Source organism: Prionailurus viverrinus, chromosome A2, assembly GCF_022837055.1.
Source record: "Prionailurus viverrinus isolate Anna chromosome A2, UM_Priviv_1.0, whole genome shotgun sequence".
Lineage (NCBI taxonomy): Eukaryota > Metazoa > Chordata > Mammalia > Carnivora > Felidae > Prionailurus > Prionailurus viverrinus.
In genome coordinates, this window is record NC_062562.1 from 71,140,569 (window position 1) to 71,164,068 (window position 23,500).

The following is a 23,500-nucleotide window of genomic DNA, read 5'->3' on the forward strand; positions in this document are numbered from 1 at the left end:
TTCTGCTGGGTGGAATGTTTTATTATGTGGAGGTGCCTGTGGCATAATAGGTCCAATGGAGAACAACAGAATTATTCTATTTTGACCTGTGAACTTTTAAATATGAAATAGTAGAATTTAGGACTTAAAGGTCAGGTACAGTTTGCAAGGACTAGTCAAGTCTTGTAAAGAAATACTCTGTTTCAGAAGGTGAGGGGGCACTGAAAATACTGGGTTATCTCTTCAAGACCACATACTGAAATCATTAGTCAAAAATGCCCCATTTTTATAGTAGTAGGTGCCATATTGATTTTTGATCACAGTGTGAAGTATGGAGTTGGGGAAGAGTTTGGATGTGTACATACAAGTTCATACTGACCTGTTTAGACTTGATAGGAAGAATTAAGACATAGATTTTAAAAACTAAAGCTTACTTGGTGGAAGAGGCTCATCGATTGTTGGGTAGTGATGATGTTCAGGCCTCAAGGAAGGAAGCTGGCTTACTGGCTGGGAATTATGGAGTATAGGACATTCACCTACGGACAAGATAGTCAAGACATTCAGATTCACTCATTGCTGCAGCAACGCCATCAAAAACGCATGACCGTAAAACAAACTAGTACAAGAAAAAAAATCCCAGGATGGGCAATCTGTTTTTTATGTCAGTTTGCTACATTTACAGTCATTCATGAGAGAGGGAGTAGAGGGCACTTTTTTGTTTCAAACCCCAAAGAAAATAAACACTTCATGACTATGATCTGTACCACACAGACCAATATGTAGGGATCAGGGTCTGATTCTATAACCACCTGACTTTTCTTTGATGGGAAGGTGGCATCAGACAGGGACACAAAAGAAAATGAGCAGAGCCTGACTCTAGCCCAGCTAAAGAAACAGGCCTGTCTGAGGGAAGTGTGGCATTTCTAAGGTCCCATAAAACTCGGTGAGCCAGTGTAAAACCATAGGTCCTTATCTGGATCGGTTTCATCACAGGGCTGCTAAGATGCTGTTTTTCAGGTTTTGTTTTTGGAATGAGATTCTTAGATGGTGCCTTTCCAAGATGGGGCTGAGAAACTGGTGGGCCAAGAAGGCATATTCCTGTAGTGTGGGAGCGTAGGGGCTGGGGTGAGGAGTCAAGCAGGTATGGAATCTTGTGATTGTTCCAGATTATCTTGAGGAAAAACCAGACAAGTCAGGGTGCTCTGGAAAGAGAAAAGGACAAGAGACGAAGGAAGTAGATAAGAGGCAGGAAGACTGAGACAGGAAAACTTGAAACACAGAAGTGGGATAGAAGGAAGAAAGACGGACATGGAGAGATTTTAGAAGTAGACATATCCACAGAATGCATGCCTCGATTATTATAGACATAGCTGATATTATTGTCATTCACACTTGTAATAGACTGAACAATGTCCTAAAATGATGTTCCTATCTCATGACGTCCTCAGGTCCTGGTAATACTGCATGAGAGTGGCTATGTGGAAGGCAGGCCAAATCACCAGCTGTTTGGGGCATATTATCAGAGGCAATTGCTCTTGACCTTTGGAGAGCTAGAAGGGTCACGAGACAGCCCCCATTCAGACTGGTATCCCTCCAGCTCACACGCTCATGGCTCTCTCAAAATAGCCCCTATTAGCCAGAGGACAAAGATCAGGCCTTCTCCTTCCTCTGCCCTCCATGGCTGATGGAAATATCACGTGTTCCATTATCCCTTGAGTCAAAAAGGGTAGAAACTGAAAACCGGTGGTTAAGATCTTTATGGGATCTCACATTTCAAAAACTTCCTAGAATGTCCATACATGGAAAGGACGGTAATTTCTTCTCATTCTGGATCCATAAAACTGATGAAATTAATTAGGAAGGAAGTTAGGCAGGTTGAATTTAGCAGTTTGATTCCTAGAGCTAACTGTAAAGCAAAAACAGAGATGTATTCAGGAACAACAGATCCTTTTAAATGTTAAGTATATAGCATGGTTTCTTGTGCAAACTTTGGTATGTGACTCAAATCCTGGGGTGGAGTCTCAGTGCACAGCTCCTATGAACTGACTCCTGCTTCAGATAGGGGTTCTGTTTTTAGTGGATCTCACACTCATGTTTGTCGTTGTAGGTGTTTCGTGTCAGAAACTAAAAAGCAATGGCACAGTTGTTATGTCACCAGCTGCTGCATTTTCAATTTGGTTTCTTAAAAAGAACAACAAACTTACCTCTTGTAATTAATTCACCAATCAGGTTAATTACTCCTCCAAGCTAGTGGAAACATAATATTGCCGCTCGCTGGGGTTAATGGAGCTGACCCCGCCTGCTCGTGAAACCCAAGCAAATGCAATGATGTGACGGGCGCAGCTCAGCCTACTGAATGGATGGAGCGCACGAAAGAAGCAAGCGATTCTGTTCTGCAGAGGCCACGGCTCCACACACTCACCCTTGCCTCAAACACAAAGCAAGTGTTCAGAGCTGCTAGAATCCCTGAGAAGGAAACATACTCCACTTAAAAAGTTAGCCTCACTGCTTATCTGCTTGGAAGAACCCTCACTCAACGAGAGTCAAGCGCTTCATATGTATTATCTCATTTAATCCTTCCCACAACCTTTTGAAATAGATTCTACCTCTGCACCCATTTCAGACAAGGGCATAGAGCACTCAGGTAACTCGGCTTGGGTATCACAGCCAGAAAGTGGCGGAGCTGAATTAAACCCAGGAGGCCTGACTCCAGGGCCCGAGCTCAAATCACAACTTTATATTGCTCTTTTCATTCGATCTGCGGACAGCTTTTTAAAAAAGTATTTTATGTTGAGGTTAAAAAGGAGGTTTTCACAGAGGGGGGAAAAAAAGCAAAAAATAGATACAGAACACATCTTCCCAAAATTGCTGCAGATGCAGTTTTGTGGGCATGGGTATGGTAAGTCTACCTTTGCTAAGTTAACTGAAAGAATTTGCAATCTTAGAAGTCACAGTAAGGGGGCACCAGTGATTCTTGTGGAAGAAGATTCTTGTGCAAATATCGGGTGGGTTGTGGTGAAGCCCTGCTTTCTCAGAGCATGTGCCAGTGAGGGACAGAGCCACATCACTGACACAGGTAGCTCAGGGGCTCACTGCTGACAGGGGAGAAGATGGGCTGTGAAGAAGTCACGCGCCAACATATGCCCAGCCTTCGTGAGATTGACAGTCTCAGGAATCTTCGGATTGCCCCTTGCAACCACCTGAGTGAAGCCTGTAGGTGCTTCTTAACCTCTTCTGAGTTTATAGTCTGCAGAATTCAGGAATTCAGAAATGTCTTTAGAAAACTTCCCTGCAAAGACTTCCACTAGGTCTCTGAAATGCTTTCCTGTCCTTTCTGTTAAAGAGGAGTTTTCCCCCATTGGGCTGTTAGTCCCTCAAAGGCATGGGCAGCGTTTTGTTTTGTTTTGTTTTTGTTTTCATAATGCCTTTATATATGAAGGCAATTGTTTACTGAGCCAATTTTCAACTAATCATATGTGGGTTGTCTCCCAACGCAGCAGTCAAAATATATACCATAGGCTGCAGCAGGTTTGACAAACTACGAATCTGGCCTTGTTTTTATATGGCTCTGAGCTAGGTAAAACTGTTAAAAAAAAAAAAAAAAAAGAGTAGCCTTTGGTGAGAAGAGTTGCTTAATTTTATCTCTTGATCTACAAAGCCTGAAATATTTATTGTCTGGCCCTTTATAAAAAAAAGTTTGCCGACCTCTGGACTAAAATATCCCTGCCAGCTCCTAGTTGCCCCCTTTATGTGTGTATCCCCAAATCTCCTTATACTATACTTATTTTTAATTGTTAATAATTACTGAGCACCTTTCACACGTTCTGACACTGATCCATCTCCCTGTGCTCAGCACATAGCATCTGGCCCAGAACAAAGGGACTCAAAACATCCACATTAAAGAAAGGAATTGTCTGTCCCGTTTTCAATTGTGCCTTTTCCTATTCTATGCCACTATGGTTTCCTCTCTGTGTTTCTCTTTCTTTTCCAGTCTCCTCGCACTTCTCCTTAGCCCACGTACCACTTTCTGAAATGTAGAATTGGGCATTGCTAAATACTCAGGATGAATTTTTGTGCTCACTTTGGTTCCTATAAAAATTTATAGGTGTCAGGAATTTGTGTAGGTGCTAAGAATGAAACATAAAGAAAATACAGTTCTGGCCCTTGATGAGCTTACAATCTAGAGACAATACCACCACCTTTGTTTGGAAGCTAATATAAGCAGTAGAACAGAAAAATAGCAGAATCTATATTTTTTGCTCTTAAAACAACTGAATTATTTCATATTATTTTGTGCCCTTTGAATTATTTCCCCCATGTCACTGTCACTTGACTGGAAAATGGTTCCCAATTCTGGATAAAGAAATGTGAGTTAATTTTACATACGATTCCACAGGCATGACTAAAAAGAAACATCTTGAGTTAAAATACTGAATACATTTTAAACCTGAAGGTGGTAGCTTTTAGGTTAGAATCCCACTCGAAACAAAGCAATTTACGAATTCCTGTTATTTTTCCTTCCATTAGCCAAAATAGCCAAAACAAAACAAAACTAACAAAAAACAACAAAAAACAAAACCGTAATTAATTACAATAGCTTTGTAATGTAGTTTGAAATCAGAGAACATGATGCCTCCAGCTTTGTTCTTCTTTCTCAAGATTGCTTTGGCTATTTGGGGTCTTTCATGGTTCCATATAAATTATAGGGTTGTTTGTTCTATTTTCGTGAAAAATGCCATCAGAATTTTGATAGGGATTGCATGGAAACTTGAAATCTTGCAATAATACTGCTTTGGGTAGCATGGACATTTTAACAATATCGATTCATCCAACCCATCAGTATGGAATACCTTTCCATTTATTTGTGTCTTCATCAATTTCTTTCATTACTGTCTTGTAGTTTTTCAAGAGAACAGGGAACAGATTGATGGTTGCCGGGGGGAGTGGGGGTGAGAGAAATGGGTGAACTGTTTTTGTTTTTGGATTGAATAATAGCAAAAAAACAAAACAAAAACAAAACAAAACAAAAACCCAAAACCAACAATAACGAGAACTGAGCAGACAGAAATAATGACAAATATATGTAAGCTATACATATCCATATGCACACAGGCTAAGTTAAATTCTAAAGCAGAGGTAAAATCAATGTTCTTTCAATTTATATTAACATTTATTGCTAATCTTCAGTATGTTTTGGGAAGTGAGCAGGTATTTATACATTATCCACTGAATGTTGATGAATATTTTCTGCTTATATCATGAGATACTCCTGTTGGTGCTCTGGTCACTGTCAAAACTAGAAAGGTAACATGTACACTAACCAGTTCTAACGATTAGTTAAAACAGAGATGCACACATACAAGTGCACACTCACATGAGTGTGCTAGTTGTGATTCTTGGTGTCTACCTGAGAGGTGGTGGATGTCTGCTCTTCACAGTCACGAATACTTACATACACATATACGCATGCACACATACATGTACAGGACAGGCGTACATTGCCCCAGCAACCCCACTGGAGACTGATCCTCTCACTTGTTTTTAAACCATGTTGGTGAGACCTGTGTCCCCCTGCTGGTCCTATTCTCACTCTGATCAGGTTTGAGGTCTAACCTTCTCTCCGATTGCTTGGCCCTGCCACGGGGGATTCCAGACCTTCCACGGTTCTTGCCACGCTGGCGGCGGGGGCGGCCAGCTCGTCGTGCCACGGCCCGGCGCCATTTGCCGACTCCGGGTCCAGCTCCGGGCTCTGTACCGAGTCGGGCACAGATTCGAACGCACTGTTCTCTTCCTCCTCATCGTCTTGCGATGAGAAGACGGTGCTCTCAGAGATCTTGGCGCTGTCCACGGAGGAGAAGCGGGTGTGGCTGGCGAACCTGCTGCCGTTGTAACAGGAGGGGCTATAGCAGGAGGCGCTGTAGCAGGAGCTGCTGTAGCAGGACGTGCTGTAGCACGAGGAGCTGTAGCAGGAGGGGCTGCAGCAGGACGTGTCACAGCCCTCGCAGCTGTGGTCCCCACCCTGCCGGGGACTCGAGTCGCTCTCACTCCCTGTGCTGGGGAGCGTGTCGCCGTCCGGGCCCAGGCCGTTGGTCAGGCCGGAGTGGCCGGGGGTCGCCGTGCCTGGAGTAGCCCCCTCGAGTTCCTCCCCATCCTCTTCGAGGGGAGGCGGCGCGGCAGCTAGCGTGTCCACCTCGCTGAGCCCGTCCTTCTCCGAGGCGTCCTGGAGGGTGGCCTCCTCCTCGGCGCCGTCGTCGCTCGCGGCGCCGCCGCCCTGGGCGGAGGGCATGCTGTGCAGCAGGGTGTGGATGCGGATGTAGTGTGTCCGCGGGGTCTCGGGGTCTCCGCAGGCGGACGCGATCACCGTCTCCAGCTCGGACACCGGCAAGGAGCACGGCCTGCTTTTCCTCTTCACCGAGGCCCGCAGCTGCAGCCTGTCCTCCCCCTGCCCCAGGGCGGACACGTCGCCCTCCTCCTCCTCCGCCTGCTCCTTCTCCTCCTCTCCCCCCGCCCGGCTCTCTGTGGCCTCTTCCTCTGCCTCGGGCTCCCCGGTGCCGCCCGGGCCTTCGCTGTCCTCCAGCAGCCCCGGTAGGGGCACCTCCCCACCCAGCTCCAGCCGCTCCGCCAGTTCTTCCGCACTCAGGGCGGGCTCGGAGTCCTCACGCCCCGGGCCCAGAAGCTCCCCAGCCCCGTCAGGTCCCACAGAGCCCGCGCCGTCGTCTCCTGCCTCGTTGGTACCTGCCGCTTCCTCAACCGGCTCGGCCAGCTCCAGGCTCCCGTTCCCGGCAGCGTCCCCGGCGCTGCCCTGGCTCGGCGGCTCGGGCTTGGAGCCCCTGGGGAGCTCCGGTGCCTCGCCGGGAGGCTCCCCACGGCTGCTGGCCAACAGGCTGTTCATGGGGCTGTCCTGAATGTCCGCGGACTCGGGCTCGGCGCTGAGGGACATCTCCTCATCATCTGCGGGCGAGAAGAAAATGTCATTTCTTCCAGAAGAGCGTATTGTGGGGTTAGTGTATTAGTGTACTCTGCCGGCCATGTAAGCCATCCTAAGGGATTTCTGCGTGAGGATATTGGATGTAGGGTGGATGAAGGTTTCTCATAGGTCAAAGCTCTGCTAAAAAAATCTGTAAGGACTTCTGTTAATGACAATTTGCTGTCATGATATGTTTCAGAATTCTGTTTCCAGGGAATTCATAGTTTTGGTTAAAATATCCAAAGCCTAGAACTACCCAGTTCCCGGCACATAGCGGGTGCTCAACAATGTTGGCTTGGCGGAAGACTGCGGAGAAGCCGTGGGGAGTTATAGGGTCATGCGCATGGCAGTAAGGTTAATACTTGCTCAGAGTGTTTCCTCTGGCTGCGTCCACCAGGTGGCAGAATGGGAAACCTGGGTTTTTAGCAACTACAGAGAAGAAAATGGCTAGTTGATGGGAGCAACCACAGTCCTTCGGTAGCTCAGACCCGGAGGCTCCAATATTTGCAGGTTATTGCAATGGAAAATAAACAAGTCTCCACATCAAGCAACCGTTTAAGGAGCAGCAATCACTGTTTAGTTCTCCTTCCTCCCAGGTGCTTTATCTATTGGATCCCCAGCCCAGTGTGAACTTCCCATTTCAAAAGCACTAGTGCAATTGACTCATTCAAGAGGAATGATCTATCTTGGTGAGCCATAGGCCCTCTTTTTTGCTACAGTAAGGGAAGAGTCAATTTTATTCTCAGGATGAAGAAAAGGCTGAGTGAAAGGACCAAACAGTCAGCATGTTTTCTTCCAATCTGCATTATATATTGGGCATAGACAAGTACAACAGGACTTTAATGAGCGGGCAGTGATAAACTCCAGACCCTGAGTTTTCAAAGCCTCATTAGCTTTAACAGCAACTCGTAAATGTGGCCCAGAAGGACTGGCTAATTCTCAGCATGATCTACACTTAGTATGGGAGTTCAGGAGAAGAGCTAAAGTGGAATTAGGAGGCATCTCATCATTCTTATTTGGAAATGTGTTTTGGCTTGAAAAACTGGACACTGGATGATTCTTAAATTTTCTGTCCAACTTATGTTTTTCATTGTGATAAATCCATTGGATAATAATAGTTTTTCAATAATATGACATGTATCACATTCATTCATTTTCTCATCCATTCATTCATTCATGTATGTAATGATTAAGTATCTATTGAGCACCTCCTATGTGGGTGCTGGAAGTAAAATGATAAACCAGACATGGCTCCATACCCACGTTGGCCTCATTGTCAATTCCCACTCCACTGTCTAACCCTCTACCTTTGGGTCACCAGAATGAAGAGGAGCCTCTCAATCAAGGGGACAGCAATCTGGTTTCCAGAACAGATCACTGGCTTCTGGGCCTCAAATGGAGAAGAGAGAGAACCACAAAACCTAGGACATGTCTGGAGAGAACCACGGTTATTGTATTTTAGAGAAAGGAACACACTGACCCTCTGCTAGGACAAGACATGAATTCATGCCCAAAATACCTGGGTGGATGGAAGAAGTGATCTCAAATCGGAACTGCAGCTGTCCACTCACATGATCTGTTGGAAGCCTGCGGCCAAGTGTATAGCTGACCACCCTATCCCTAGAAGGAAATAAGCACCATTACAGATCTGGTCAATATCTCTCCTTAAAGATTCTACAGCATGGTTTCTATGCCAGTGGATGAAGTAGGCAAGCCCAGGGAGGCCCTGCTAATAGGAGGTGATGATCCACTCAGGTACATAGGAAATGGTCTTAAGGTAAAGATGGGAAATTACATCTGCTCAACAACAATGTAAAACTTCAAGGAAATCCCTCTCGGATATTGTAAAGCAGAAGTCAGCAAACTACAGCCCAGGGGCCAAATTTGGCCCACCACCTATTTTTATAAAGCCATGAGTTTTTTACATTTTAAAATGGTTGGGAAAAAAATCAAAAGAAGAATAATATATTGTGACACATGAAAATTGTATGAAATTCCAATTTTAGTTCCCCAAATAAAAGCTTTTTTGGAATGCAGCTATGCTTATTAGTTTACTTATCATCTGGGGCTGCTTTCATGCTACAATGGCAGAGTTGAGTAGTCAGAGACTATATAGTCTACAAAACCTAAAATATTTACTACCTGGCCCTTAACAGAAAGTTACCTGCCAACCTGTGTTCTAAGCCAAAAGAAGCCCCCCAAAAGATAACAATAACAACAAAAAAGATGGGTATCTTTGCCTACTTTTCCTGTGCAGGCTGACATTTCCCAAATATGCCGTTAATAATGGACATCGCCAGCAACAGATACATATCTTGCAGTACATATATGTAATGTCTAACAAAATATGCCATCACGGTTACTGGAGTAACCTCCTCCATGTGAGGAGCTGTGGAGTGCTTCAGAAGGTGGCCTGCTGCAGGATGGACCGAAGCAAGACTTGTAGGCTGGTGTCCAACTACACCAACATCGCGGCCCCATATATAGACCTTGAAACTCCACCCTGGTCTGTTTATAGGACTTCAGGGCAAGCAGAGAGCCATTGAAGGGCTGGGGTGTTACAGGCAAAGGAATTGAGGGAGCCTTCTGAGTTGCCTTTATTTTAAAAATCATGTAATATTCTATTTAAAAAAAAAAAGAACAGTTTAGAGCAGTTTAGTCTCTATGTACCAGGGACTGCTTTGCATTCTTTATGTACATTTGTTTGCTTGTTTAATCCTGTGAGGATTTCCATAAATGGAAAGTGCAAACCCTGTGTTTGACACATGGTTGTAGCATGTCTATATGCATACAGCTGTACACGTGGTTCTAATTAAGTGTCTCCATGATAATCATTAGTGATTCCAAAGTCCTGAAAATCCAAAAAGCTTTAATTGAAGACACTTGGAAATTCTGTAAATTCTCCTCATTCCTTTGATATCCTTCTAAGGATTACATTGTATAGCATAGCATACATTTATGGCCAGAGAGCCATACCCAGTGTTTTCAAATAGAGTAGCTGTTAACTAAGGAAACACACATTATATATAAATATTTTACCTGGTAAGAGTTCACTTTAATGAGAATCATGAGTGGAGATGAATGTAAAAGATACAGAAACATTCTTTTATACAACTGAATTCTGCGAGTAACATAATTGCAGTTGCCCATGACAATTCATGCTTTTAAAATTTCATACATACTATCTAGCATTTTCTAAGTCTCTCTATTCTAGTAACCTAGCATTTGATCTTGTAATACAAACATCTCAAATGATTAAATCCCACAAGCAGAAATAATATTCTTCATGGTAAAACAAATTTTTAATTTCTACCTGTCTAGAAAAATGCTTCATTAAGGGCTTCTTTCAATATTGTCTTAGGATTTTCTGCTCTCTTGTGTAAGTAACCAGTGGTACAGAAAAGGGGAAAGGTAAGGGTTTGTTTAATTGAATGTTGTGGCTCAAGCAACAGAATTAATGGGAGAAGCCAAAGAGATTCAATACCACCATGAGGCTATATTATTGCAGCTTGCAGGCCTCCCTTTGTCTGCTCACTGAAGCCTTAGTGATAGTGAGGTCTCAGTCACAGGTTTACCCTATGGCGTGTCTCTCCAGGAGTCTTTGAACGGGCATCGACAGCTTTCCCAAGAAGCGCTTGATGATGGGGCGGCTCTTAGCAAACTTGTCTTTCACCTCAATTTCCAGTACATCAGTGGGCAAGGACACAAAGCTGAATTGCTGCAATGAAATTATATGTCACATCAATTAACTGAGGGGTGCAAGGGCTGGCCAATTCCCAGCCCATCTGCTTTGGATGAAGTCATTATAAAACATCCCAGTGGCAATATATATATCAAGGTCTTAGAAATGCTGTGAGCCCTATTTATTCAGTAAATGAATAACAGTAATATTGAGGTACTTCTTCAATGCTTAAAAATAAGGCTATTCTCTGAGATTCAAATAATAAAAACAACTCACCTTAAGGAGAAAGAGTCCACTTAACCCTCACTATACTAAAGGTATTAACATATTTAAAGAAAGAACAAGCACAAACTCACCTATTATTAAGGAAATGCACTTTAAACCGTAACACAATATCCTTTTTTAACGATTATAATGGCAGAGATTTAAAATATTTGATAGTACCTTGCATTCTTGAGAGTGGAAAGAGAACTCTCACACTGTATTGATGTACAATCCCATTCAATTGATTCAACCTTTGGGACGGGAATCGACAATATTTATTGACGTTTAAGCTGCAAATTCCCTGCAACTCAGAATTCTAATTCTGGAATTTTCCCCCTGAATTAATTTGCACAAGTGTGCAAATTATACATTTTATAAGGATGTTCACTGGAGCATTAATAGTAGCAAAAGACTGGAAAGGCCAAAAACGTCTATCAACAGGAAACCAGTTAAATTAAGGATACTAAATCTTTGAAATTGACAACTCTGCTCTCATTTAAAAGAAACATGTAAATATGCACCAACATGAATAGATAATTGAAAAACAAAGTAAAAAAGCAAGATGTTAAGAATATGAAGATGGGGCGCCTGGGTGGCGCAGTCGGTTAAGCGTCCGACTTCGGCCAGGTCACGATCTTGCGGTCCGTGAGTTCGAGCCCCGCGTCGGGCTCTGGGCTGATGGCTCGGAGCCTGGAGCCTGTTTCCGATTCTGTGTCTCCCTCTCTCTCTGCCCTTCCCCCGTTCATGCTCTGTCTCTCTCTGTCCCAAAAATAAATAAATGTTGAAAAAAATTAAAAAAAAAAAAAAGAATATGAAGAGTGGGATTTCATTTGTACTTGGAACTGCAAAGAAAATGCCTGGGTGGGTTTACTCCAAACTCAACCCAAGGAGGTAGGCTAGTAGGGAGGACAGAAAGCAGACCTTTTTCATTTGATTCTAAATTGTTCATTTTTAAAGTAGCATGCCTTATGACTTTAAAATAAAGGCAACAACAATTAAAGAAGATTGTGACTATCAGGAGTTGGCATGGCCAGCAATGAGAGTATAGAAAAAGAATAAACAACCTAACCTTATACCTAAAGGAGCCAGAAAAAGAAGAACAAACAAAACCCAAACCCAGCAGAAGGAAGGAAACAATAAAGACTAGAGCAGAAAGAAATGATATAGATACTAAAAAAAAAAAAAACAAAACCCAATAGAACAGACCAATGAAACCAGGAGTTGTGTTTTTGGAAAAAAACCAATAAAATTGATAAACCTCTAGCTAAACTCATGAGAGAGAGAGAAAGAGAGAGAGAGAGAGACAGAGACAGAGACAGAGAGATAGAGACAGAGAGAACTCAAATAAACAAAATCACAAATGAGAGAGGAGAAATAACACCTAACATCATATAAACAATTATAAGAGAATATTATGAAAATTTTATGCCAACAAATTGGACAACCTAGAAGAAATGGATAAATTCTTAGAAACATATAACCTACCAAAACTGGAGCAGGAAGAAACAGAAAATTTAAACAGACCAATTCAAGGAAATTGAATCACTAATCAAAAACTCCCGACAAAGAAAAGTCCAGGACCAGATGGCTTCATAAGGAAATTCTATCAAACATTTAAAGAAGAGTTGATATCAATTATTCTCAAACTATTCTAAAAAATAGAAGAGGAAGGAAAACTTCCAAATTTATTCTATGAGGTCAGCATTACCCTAATACCAAAACCAGATAAAGATATAACAAATAAACAGAAGTACAGGCCAATATTCCTGATGAACATAGAGCAAAAATCCTCAAGAATATACTAGCAAACTGAATTCCACAATACATTAAAAAAATCATTCAGGACAATCAAGTGGGATTTATTCCTGGGATGCAAAGGTGGTTCAATATTCACAAAGCAATCAGCATGATACTTCACATCAATAAAAGAAAGGATAAAAAAACCATATGATCATTTCAATAGATGCAGAAAAAACATTTGACAAAGTACATCCATTCATGATACAAGCCCTCAACAGAGTAGGTTTACAGGGAACATACCTCAACGTAATAAAGGCTTTATATGAAAACCCACAGTGAACATCATACTCAGTGGAGAACAACTGACAGCTTTTCCCCTAAGGTCAGGATCAAGACAAGGATGTCTACTCTTACCACCATTATTTAACATAGTACTGTCAGTTCTAGCCACAGCAATCACACAACAAAAAGAAATAAAAGGCATCCATGTTGGTAAGGAAGAGGTAAAATTTTCACTATCTCCAGATGACATGGCATTCTATATAGAAAAACCGAAAGATTCCACCAAAACACTGCTAGAACTGATAAATGAATTCAGTAAAGTCACAGGATATAAAATCAATGTACATAAATCTGTTACATCTCTATACACTAATAATGAAGCAGTAGAAAGAGAAGTTAAGAAAACAATCCCATTTACAATTATAACAAAAATAATAAAATACCTAGGAAAAGACTTAGCCAAAGAGGTGAAAGTCTAAAAACTGTAAAACACTGATGAAAGAAATTGAAGAAGGCACAAAGAAATGGAAAGACATTCCATGCTCATGGGTTAGAAGAGCAAATATTGTTAAAATGTCTCTATTACCCAAAGCAAGCTACAGAGTTAATGCAATGCCTATCAAAATACTAGCATTTTTCACAGAACTGGAACAAACAATCCTAAAATTTGTATTGAATCACAAAAGACCTTGAATAGTGAAAGCAATCTTAGGAAAGCAAAACTGGAGAAAAACCACTTCCAGACTTCATGTCATACTACAAAGCTTTAATAATCAAAACAACATGGTACTGGCACAAAAATAGACATATAGATCAATGGAGCAGAATAGAAAACCCAGAAATAAACCCACAATTATATGGTCAATTAATCTTGACAAAGGAGGAAAGAATATGCGATGGGAAAAAGATAGTCTCTTCAACAAATGATATTGTGAAAACTGGACAGAAACATGCAAAAGAATCAAACTGGACCATTTTCTTACACCATACACAAAAATAAATTCACAAATGGATAAAAGACCTAAATGTGAGAACTAAAACCACAAAAATCCTAGAATAGAGTGTAGGCAGTAATTTCTCTGACATCAGGTATAGCAAAATTTTTCTAGATGTATCTCCTGAGGCAAGGGAAATAAAAGCAAAATAAACTATTGAGACTACATCAAAATAAAAAGCTGCTGTACAGTAAAGGAAATAGTCAATAAAACTAAAAGGCAGCCTATGGAATGGAAGAAGATATTTGCCAATGACATATCCGATAAAGGGTTAGTATCCAAAATACATAAAGAACTTTTAAAATTCAACACCCCAAAAACAAATTATCCAGTTTAAAAATGGGCAGAAAATATGAGCAGGCATTTCTCCAAAGAAGACATCCAGACACATGAAAAGATGCTCAACACTACTCATCATCAGGGAAATGCAAATCAAAACTTAATGAGATATCACCTCACACCTATCAGAATTTCTAAAATTAACAACACAAGAAACAACAAATGTTGATGAGGATTTGGAGAAAAAGGAACCCTTGTATACTACTGGTGGGAATGCAAACTGGTGAAGCCACTGTAGAAAACAGCATGGATGTTCCTCAAAAAATTAAAAATAGAACTTCCCTACAATCCAGTAATGGCACTACCATGTATTTACCCAACAAATTAAAAAAAAAAACTAATTCAAAAGGATATATGACCCCTATGTTTATTGCTTCATCATTTACAATAGCCAAATTATGGAAGCAGTCCATGTGTCCATTGCTAGATGAATGGATAAAGAAGATGTGGCATATATATATATATATATATATATATATGTATATATATATATATATTCATTCATGGAATAATGGGATATTATTCAGCCATAAAAATGAATGAAATCCTTGCCATTTACAACAATGTGGATGGAGCTAGAGAAAGTAATGTTACATGAAGTAAGTCCTAGAAAGACAAATACCATGTGATTTCACTCATATGTGGCATTTAAGAAACAAAACAAATGAGCAAAGGGGAAAAAAGAGAGAGAAAGAGAGAGACAAACCATGAAACAGACTCTGCACTGTAGAGAACAAACTGATGGTTACCAGAAGGGAGGTGGGTGGGGGGATGGGTGAAATAGGTGATGGAGATAAGGAGTGCACTTGTCCTGATGAGCACAGGGTGATCTATGGAATTGTTGAATCACTATCTTGTACACTGGAAACTAATATAATATGGTATATTAATCACACTGGAATTAAAATAAAACTTGATAAGTAAAAACATAAAAATAAAAATAAAGTGTAGGAAAGGAGAGGGAGGTACATGTTGGCATTGCCCAGCTCAGACTATCTGGGGAAGAGAGTATTAATGATACTGAACATCACAGTACTCTTAAGCAAGGGCTGTGTAACAGCTGAAATATATAATTATTTCTTTTTATTGTGATTCATTTCTAATAGGAATCTTTTAACTTTAGTTGATTTCTAATTACAGAGATTAAATATGTTAAGCGTGCTAATGTTAAAATATCCTTTGTACGGTGATGATGGGTTATAGTGTGCTGCATTAACAACCAAATTCCGAGTTTCAGTGACTTTTGATGGTAAAGTTTTGTTCCTAGCTTACTCTGCCACTGAGGGCTGGCAGAGGCCTCTGCTCATTAGTTATTCAAGAAGCCAGGGTGATGGAGCAGACATCCCCTCAAAAGTTGCCAGCCACACTGGAGAAAAGAGAACTCTGGAGTGTCTTCCTCCAGCAAATAAGCATTCTCTTGCAAACCCCACTCCTCATCAGGACTAGACTCATGTCTCAGCAGGAGACAATCCTATAGTGTATCTGGAGGTGGAGAATTATTTGGCAAACAGCACTAATGACTTCCATACCTCCATGCTGTGCTTCTAATTTCCATTATACATTAGTTTAGTTCACTTCTATACAATTCCTAAGAACCAATCATTCCTGATACTAACAGAACAGCATTTATGGACAGGCTAAGCTTGAGGATCAATCTAGGAATAGGCACTCCTTTAAAAAGGCCTATCTAAGCAAGAATCCAGCCCCCCTAACTGTCTCAGGTCCTCAAAACTTCTGTATCTTTGATCCAGTAACTCCATTCTAAAGTGTACGGTAATAAATATCCTTACCTAAATGCTCAACAATAGGTTAGGTACATTGTAGTAAATGCATATGATAGAATAGTTTATAATTTTCTAACGTACAGTAATTTATAACAATATTATAACATGTTAAATGAAAGATAGAAAATGCTTGTTTTACAATTATAAGTGATAAGAGCAGGAAACATTTAATTCATGATCACAAGAATATGAATTATATGAATAAAAAAACTGGAAAGAATTACAATCAATCAATTTTAATAGCAATTGTCTTACCAAGAAGGATTGTTTCCCCCTCTTTATTTTCCACATCTTGTATAATGAGCATGTGTTATTTTCATGATGGAAAATGTAATCACCTTTATTAAAATGAGTATTTCTGATTATAGCAGCCTGCACAGGACACTGAAGTCAGCTTAGCAAAACTCACTCTGAAATTTGGGGGCAATGACTGTGTTCTCTCCTCCCTCCATAGGGACTTCCTTCTCAGCCTCTCCATATATCCATCCCTCCACCCAGGCATCAAGCTCTCCCCACTAGGCCTTTACTTCTATGCCATGGTTATTGGAGTCCATGTAAACCCCCAGCTATGTGAGGTTCTTTTAAGAACCAGTGAGCAGGGGTGCCTGGGTGCCTCAGTCGGTTAAGTATCCAACTCTTGGTTTCGGCTCAGTTCATGACCTCATGGTTCATGAGTTTGAGCCCCACGTTGGGTTCTGCACTGACAGTGTGGATGGGCTGTTTAGCCTGGCTGCTTCTTCTGACCTGGCCTTTATGTGAAGACCCTGAAGAACCTTTGGAATGAGATGGACTTGGCTTATATTTCTAGCTCTGCACATCTAGCTTCTTGAGTCTCATTCATAACCTCTCTGAAGCTCAGCATCTTCAATTGTAGAATGAATGGGAAAAAAAGACCCATGCCATGTTAGATTAAACTGTATTCTTTTTTTTAATGTTTAGTTTTGAGAGAGAGAGTGAGCGTGAGTAGGGGAGGGACAGAGAGAGAGGGATACAAAGGATCTGAAGCAGGGTCTGTGCTGACAGCAGAGAGTTCGATGTGAGGCTCGAACTCACAAGCCATGAGATCATGACCTGAGCCAAAGTCAGATGCCTAACCAACTGAGCCACCCAGGCACCCCAAACTGTCTTCTTTCCTTCCATTTCTGCTCTATCCAGATTCCACCTGCCACATCCACTACAGATTCTACTTATGATGGAGTTACATCCCAATAAACCCATTGTAAGTTAAAGATATCATAAGTCGAAAATACATTCAGTATATCTAGCCTACTGAACATCAGTAGCTTAGCCTAGCCTGCCTTACACACGTTCAAAACACTTACCTCAGCCTACAGTTGGGCAAAATCATCTAACACAAACCTTTTTTATAATGAAATGTTGAATGCCTCATATAATATTGGATGCTGTACTGAAAGTGAAAACAGAATGGTTGTAAAGTATTCTGGTTGTTGACCCTCACGATCGTGTGGCTGACTGGGAGCATCACTAGATAAGCCAAGCATCACAAGAGAGTATCACACATGTATTGCTAGCCCAAGAAGAGATCAAAATAAAAAATTTGTAGTATGGTCTCTACTGAATGGATATCACTTTTCACACCATCATGAAGTCAAAAAATTAAGTCCAGCCATCCTAAGTCAGGAACTATCTGTGCTACTTCCTTCTTTTTTTGACTTTCTAATTATTGTACTTTTTTCAAATTAACTACCTCATTTCAGCTGTTGCTTAACAACCACTAATTCTACAGCTTTTTGTAGTAATCTATATGGCCTGGTTCAAATGCCTACAAGTACAGACAAAAGCTACAATTTTCCTATAACTAATGTCCCCTCTGTCATTCTATTCAGAGAAATGGCATGGTTCTGGGACAAAAGAGAAATCTATGAAATGTATCTGCAAAAGGTCTTTGGAAAAGATGCACTATTGATCCAAGCCCTGTTTGGGGAATTTTATCTTTTTTTTTTTTTAATCCCAGTTCACCTGTGAAAGATAACCAATGTGGCAAATGAAGGAGCCAATCCTAAACATTCTTAGGGTTTAAATTCTGGCCACTTCATCTTTTCGTTCATGAGCGTCTAAGAACAACTGTAACAGTGTTGGGGAATGTGATCAAAAAGACCACAACTGACCTGTGAGCTGGACCCAGATGTTCAGAGGCTCCTCACCCCCACCCTGTCCTTGAAATGTGGGTTCGGCTTGCCTTTCTCACTCCCAGAGCCTGCTCCAAGGACATAGGCTTGAGATGGTGATGTGATGTTGAAAATATCTTCCTGGCACATGTGACTGAACCCAGTTAAAACCTCTTTATGAGCTTTTAAGATTTGGAGGGTGGCGTGGGGATCTACTTGTCTTGCTGCTGCCCAAAGCACGCCTCATATGTAAGTTCCCTTTGCTATTTTTAAAACTGCCAACTACTAACCTGGCCTGACAAGCCTCTTTCCTCCTCTCTCTCTGCCCTCTGCCTATGGGGGCCAGTTTCAGATTATACCTGGGAAGCTTCCTAGAGAGTTGTGAGCACATGCATGGACCAACCAATACATAAATGGCTCCTTATGTCTGCATAAACATGAGACTATCCTAAACAAAGGTGTCTCCAGGGTCAGATAGTAAAGTTCCATAGGTTACCTTTCCATTAGAGCAGCGGATTCTCTTTCTTGGCTGTACTTTAGGCACCAAGGGTCAGATCTCTTACACTTGGTCAACAAGGGCAGAAATAAAGCTGTCCAAGGCCCAATGCCTGGGCATGAGCTGGAGTGATACATGCAGTATTCCTAGAGCATCAAGTTTCCTTTTGGTTAAAAGGAAACTTCACATAAAAGTAAACTTTCAAACAAAAAGTTTACTTTTTGCTTGAGCACAGGTTGTTGGGACTCTTATTTCTGTTTTGAGCCATTGGTACTCAACCCTGGTTCTCCTCAGCATAATCAGGGGAGCTTTCACAAAAATACCCATGACTGGATCCCATTCGTGACTAATTAAATTAGATTCCCTTGGGAATGGAGCTGGGTCCTGGTAGTGTTTCTAGCTTCCCAGGTTATTTTGCTGTGCACCCAGGGTGAAGAGCCATAGTTCTCTCAATAATGATCCATTTTAACTTCCAATAATCTTATTGTTGGGAACTTCTCCTTCGATCTAATCTAGATCTTTTTCTGTGACTTAAATATTTAGCCCAATGATTTATAACCTATTCTTCAATCCCCAGTTTAATATATATATATTTTTTGTCTTGGCATTCTTAACAATAGCAGTGGATGGTAGTGCATCTCTACTCAGTAGATGTCAGTAATACTTCCCAAGTTGTGACAACCAAAAATGTGTCCAGAAATTGCCCAACGTCCCCTGAGGGAAAAAAATCACCATTGTTGAGAACCACTGATGTAGTCCATATTCAGTTTTCCAGAGAGATGTTAAGACTGGTGTTGCAATATGTGAGGGAATTTATTTATTTTGGTTGCACCGTTACTCAATAGGCCATTTATAGAAATAACATAATTTATTATGTTCCATCTTGCTTCATAAAAAAAGAGGCAATTTTTTTTTATAAAAAGAACCTCCATGAATTGAACTTATTGAAAAAAAGAGTAGCTAACTAAAGGGAATATTTAGTTGGCAATTATATAAACTGGCAGCAGTTCCATAATGGGCAATTGAGGCAGAAGTTAAATGTCGCTAATAAAGGAACCAATGACTCAGAAGAAGGGGAACATTATACACTCACAAACACTTGTTGAGCACTGGCTCTGAGCTGGGTACTGGTGGCACAGCCACTACCCTTAAGTGTTTGGGGCCATAGATCTTTTACCTTAACAGTCACAGTATTTACGCTGTAAGTAGACAACCGTAAGACAGGAAGTACTTTTAGTGAAGGTCTGCAAAGGCTCATCCAGATGGAGGAATACAGAGAGGATCCATAATGGTGGGGAGGAGCCTGATAGACAGGTAGAGATGACTTCTCAGAGGATGCGATGTCTTAACTGAGACTTAACAGATAAGCAGACAGACAACTGCCAGTTGAAGAAGATGTGGGAAGAACATTCCAGGGAGAGATAGTGCCATGGGCAAGGGATTGAAATTCACAGAATTCACAGGTCCCTCTGGGGACTGAGGGTGGTTCACTGCATCTAGGCCCTAGGGGGGATCTTGTTGTAAGGCAAAACTGGATAGAGAAGTAGGATCCAAATCATGAACAGCTTCCTGTCTAGAGCTGGGATTTATCCCAAAGGCATCAGGGAACAACTAAAGGATCTGAATCATGCAAATGAGACACACTAGGGTCTGCATTTGAGAAATGAGGTAGGGCTGAGGAGGTGGCCTATACATAGGTCAGACCTGTAGGCAGGCAGATCAGGTGAGACAAGTAAGATATGGGGAGGAAGCCTGGCAGGGAAGGAGGAGAGGGTGGCCAGTGAGAGCTGTGGCATGTAAGAGAGAAAGAAGCCACAAATTCCTAAGATTGGATTCCCAAGATTGAGGACATGTGGGAGGGCTAATAGCTAGGAATGAAGAAAGGGGATGAGTGACTGAATGTCCCAAAGTAGTCAGGGAACAGAATGATGGAAATAGAGGGTTGCATATGCAAGGACAGTTGACTGTAAGAGCTTGTGACATTTTAACAAGATCTAGGGTATAAGCATTGGAGTTGATGGTTGCTGATGAATGGAAGTGAAGGTCAGAAAGACCAAGGAGATTGAGGAAAATAGTATCTCTAATAGGTCATTCATGGACCATAATCAACCATACTAATAGCAGGTCTTGGGTAGAAAGGGAAGATAGTACCACAGGTAGAAATGTCTCTATTGGCCATGGCTGAGTAAGTAATGGGACTTATTATTGCCTCAATGTAGCTAAGATGATACAGATATCAATGTGAGGGTGGAACTATAATAAAAAATGAGTAAACAGTTGTGGGAAATTTAAGAGATATGTTCAACATGATCTGGAAAGTATTTTCACTTGCATGCTTAGGGAGGGGTATGAGAAAAGATGACCCCAGTCTCAGACAGCAGAAGTATAGTGACTCATTTATAAACTTATGCAAGTCAGGAAAGGTTGAGAACTGAAAATTAGTAGGGATGGTTAATTCAGGTGATGTTGCTTTTGAAGAGGTAGGAAGATAATCAGGAGTAAGGCAGGAACACCAACTAGAAGCCAAGATTATATAACTGGTGATGTGGGAGTAAGAGTGGTCCTAACTGTTATGTGAAATAGGTCAGTTACAAGGGCACCCAGTTTTGCTTCTCCTCTATTGCAGTGGGGCATAAAGGGGAAATAAGACACCAGTTCTGTTCACAAGAGGCTGCCTGGTACCATCCAGCCAACACCATTGTTCATTGCTAATGAAAGTTAAATGGACTAGGCCTGCTGCTTCCCGTGCAAAAGTTCTCCAAGGAGAAGGAAAGCAGGAAAGAAGTAAATGGAGCATGCAAACTGGGCAGCTACTCTTCCTTGGAGCCTTGCATAGTACATGGCTTTCAATCCAGGTGACACTGTTCATTGAGTTTAAAAATGGCTCTCAAAAACAAGGCTGCCTAAAGTCAAGGATAGAAAAACAAATTCATTAGTAGAGCAATAATTGAATCAAGAGAAACTTTTTTTTCTCTCATTAGCAACCACACTGTTTTATACTAAAAAGTGGTGCCCTTGGAGTCTGGGTGTAGGAGAAGACCTGCCCCTCTAAGCGATGTGTGGCTTGATTCTGTGCTAGGAAGGGAGTGCCAGAGACAATCCTGCTGGGACATGAGCCTTGTAATTGCAGGGAATCTAGCTGTTTTGAATAATAAGGGCTGCTCTTACAAATTTGTGATATACAGGAAGTTTCTATTTCTTATAAGAGCAAATGAACCGGATCTTGGCAGGGCTTCAACCATCTCTATATGAGGCTCTAAGAATCTTAAGTTTCATAATAGAATATTATTAATTTTATTTGCAGGCACTGCTATGGCAAAGTTAGGCCAAGATTTACTCATGGTTTGGTCGGTGGGAAGCAAGATCTGTATGTGTGTGCATGTAAATATGTAATGTGTATATGATTATATATTACACATAAAATATATCAATGCAAAAGTGCATATTATACATACATGCAATCTATCTTCAACCATATCTATATCCAGGTCCTTGTCCACATCTACAACTACATCTCTATTCTTTGGCTTCTGAAGACGATTCCTTAAAAACACCTATTAAGAAGGAATGGGATTAAATTACTAGATTGGGAACAAAGACCAAAGTTTGCCATGTGGTCATAAGCAACTTAACTAACTTTTCTATCTCTACTTCATGGTAACTCTGACAGTTTTACCATCTGCACATGTTTTGTTGGTAAATTGCCATCATCACTGATGTAATTCCTCAACTGTGGGTCTTGGGCCAACCTGAATGGTCTCTCACCTGCAGGAGCCCATCCAGTCAGTCAGAGTCTAAATTCTCTTACTAACTCTCCATTATCTCCTCTTCACTTTGGCTGCCCTCGCCATTCTTAACTGGTCTCCCTGTCTTCATTATGGTTGCCAGTAAACCTATGTCTCTGAAACACAGATCTGATCATTTAATTCTTCTGGTAATAACTTCATTTTTATTCTCATTTTCAGGATGAAATCTAAATGTCCTAATGACATGTCCAGCTCCTGCCAACCTTTCCAGGTCCATTTAACATACTCGTTCCCTGAAGACCTTATTTTCTTTCACACATTTTCAGACTTACTATTTGCCTGGGAGGTGTTCTTTCCCAGCTTCCTGGCCATGCTACTTCTATGCATCCTTTAAAATCCCATTCATATAAAATTTATTCTGTGAAGCCTTTTCTGACTTTGGGAAGCATCAAAAGAGGCAGATGTTCTTCTGCTTCAATATCTTCTCTATAGTTTATTTATATTCTTGTGGTTAATAAGGATACACATGTAGTATCTGCTTTTAGTAAACCTCTTTGTGCACAGAAGCCACACATTACCTTTGTATTGAGCACATCAATAAATGAGGTAATGAATGACTTCTGAGGTAATTCCACTCCATATGAGACACCAATGCTGCAAAAGTGAAATACAATCCAAGCTGGTGGGTGAGCCAAAATATTCTATGAACACTAGACTGAAACATCAGTGTCCAAGCCATACTAGTTATTGTTCTGGCAGAAAATCTAAGGATTATATTACAGTGAACTATTACATGAACTATTATATATATATATATACATATATACATATATATACACACATATACATATATATACATATACATATACACATATGTATATATGGAGAGAGAGAAATAGTTAATCAAATATAAGGATTATGCTATAGTGGACTTTGCCGAAATAAAAGGAAAGTGAAATTCTATTTGAGTGTGTGATATGGATACCCACAGGCTGTCAATGAAGAATTAATAAATATGGTAGGGAGAATTCTGAGATGAACCCTCAAGATTCTCCCTCCCCACCCATCCCATATAATCCCCTCCACAGAGTAGGTGG

General features: G+C 41.0%; 1 protein-coding gene across 1 annotated transcript in view; it reads right to left on the reverse strand.

Moving 5' to 3' along the window:
- Positions 1–23,500, reverse strand: part of HECW1 (HECT, C2 and WW domain containing E3 ubiquitin protein ligase 1) — a 409,193-nt gene that overhangs the window by 101,621 nt on the left and 284,072 nt on the right. The window contains exons 11-14 of the mRNA XM_047850881.1: positions 10,522–10,664; positions 8,466–8,566; positions 5,593–6,930; positions 414–515 (exon numbers count right to left, since the gene is read on the reverse strand). Coding sequence (XP_047706837.1) covers positions 414–515; positions 5,593–6,930; positions 8,466–8,566; positions 10,522–10,664 — 1,684 coding nt within the window. The remainder of the gene's footprint in view (positions 1–413; positions 516–5,592; positions 6,931–8,465; positions 8,567–10,521; positions 10,665–23,500) is intronic.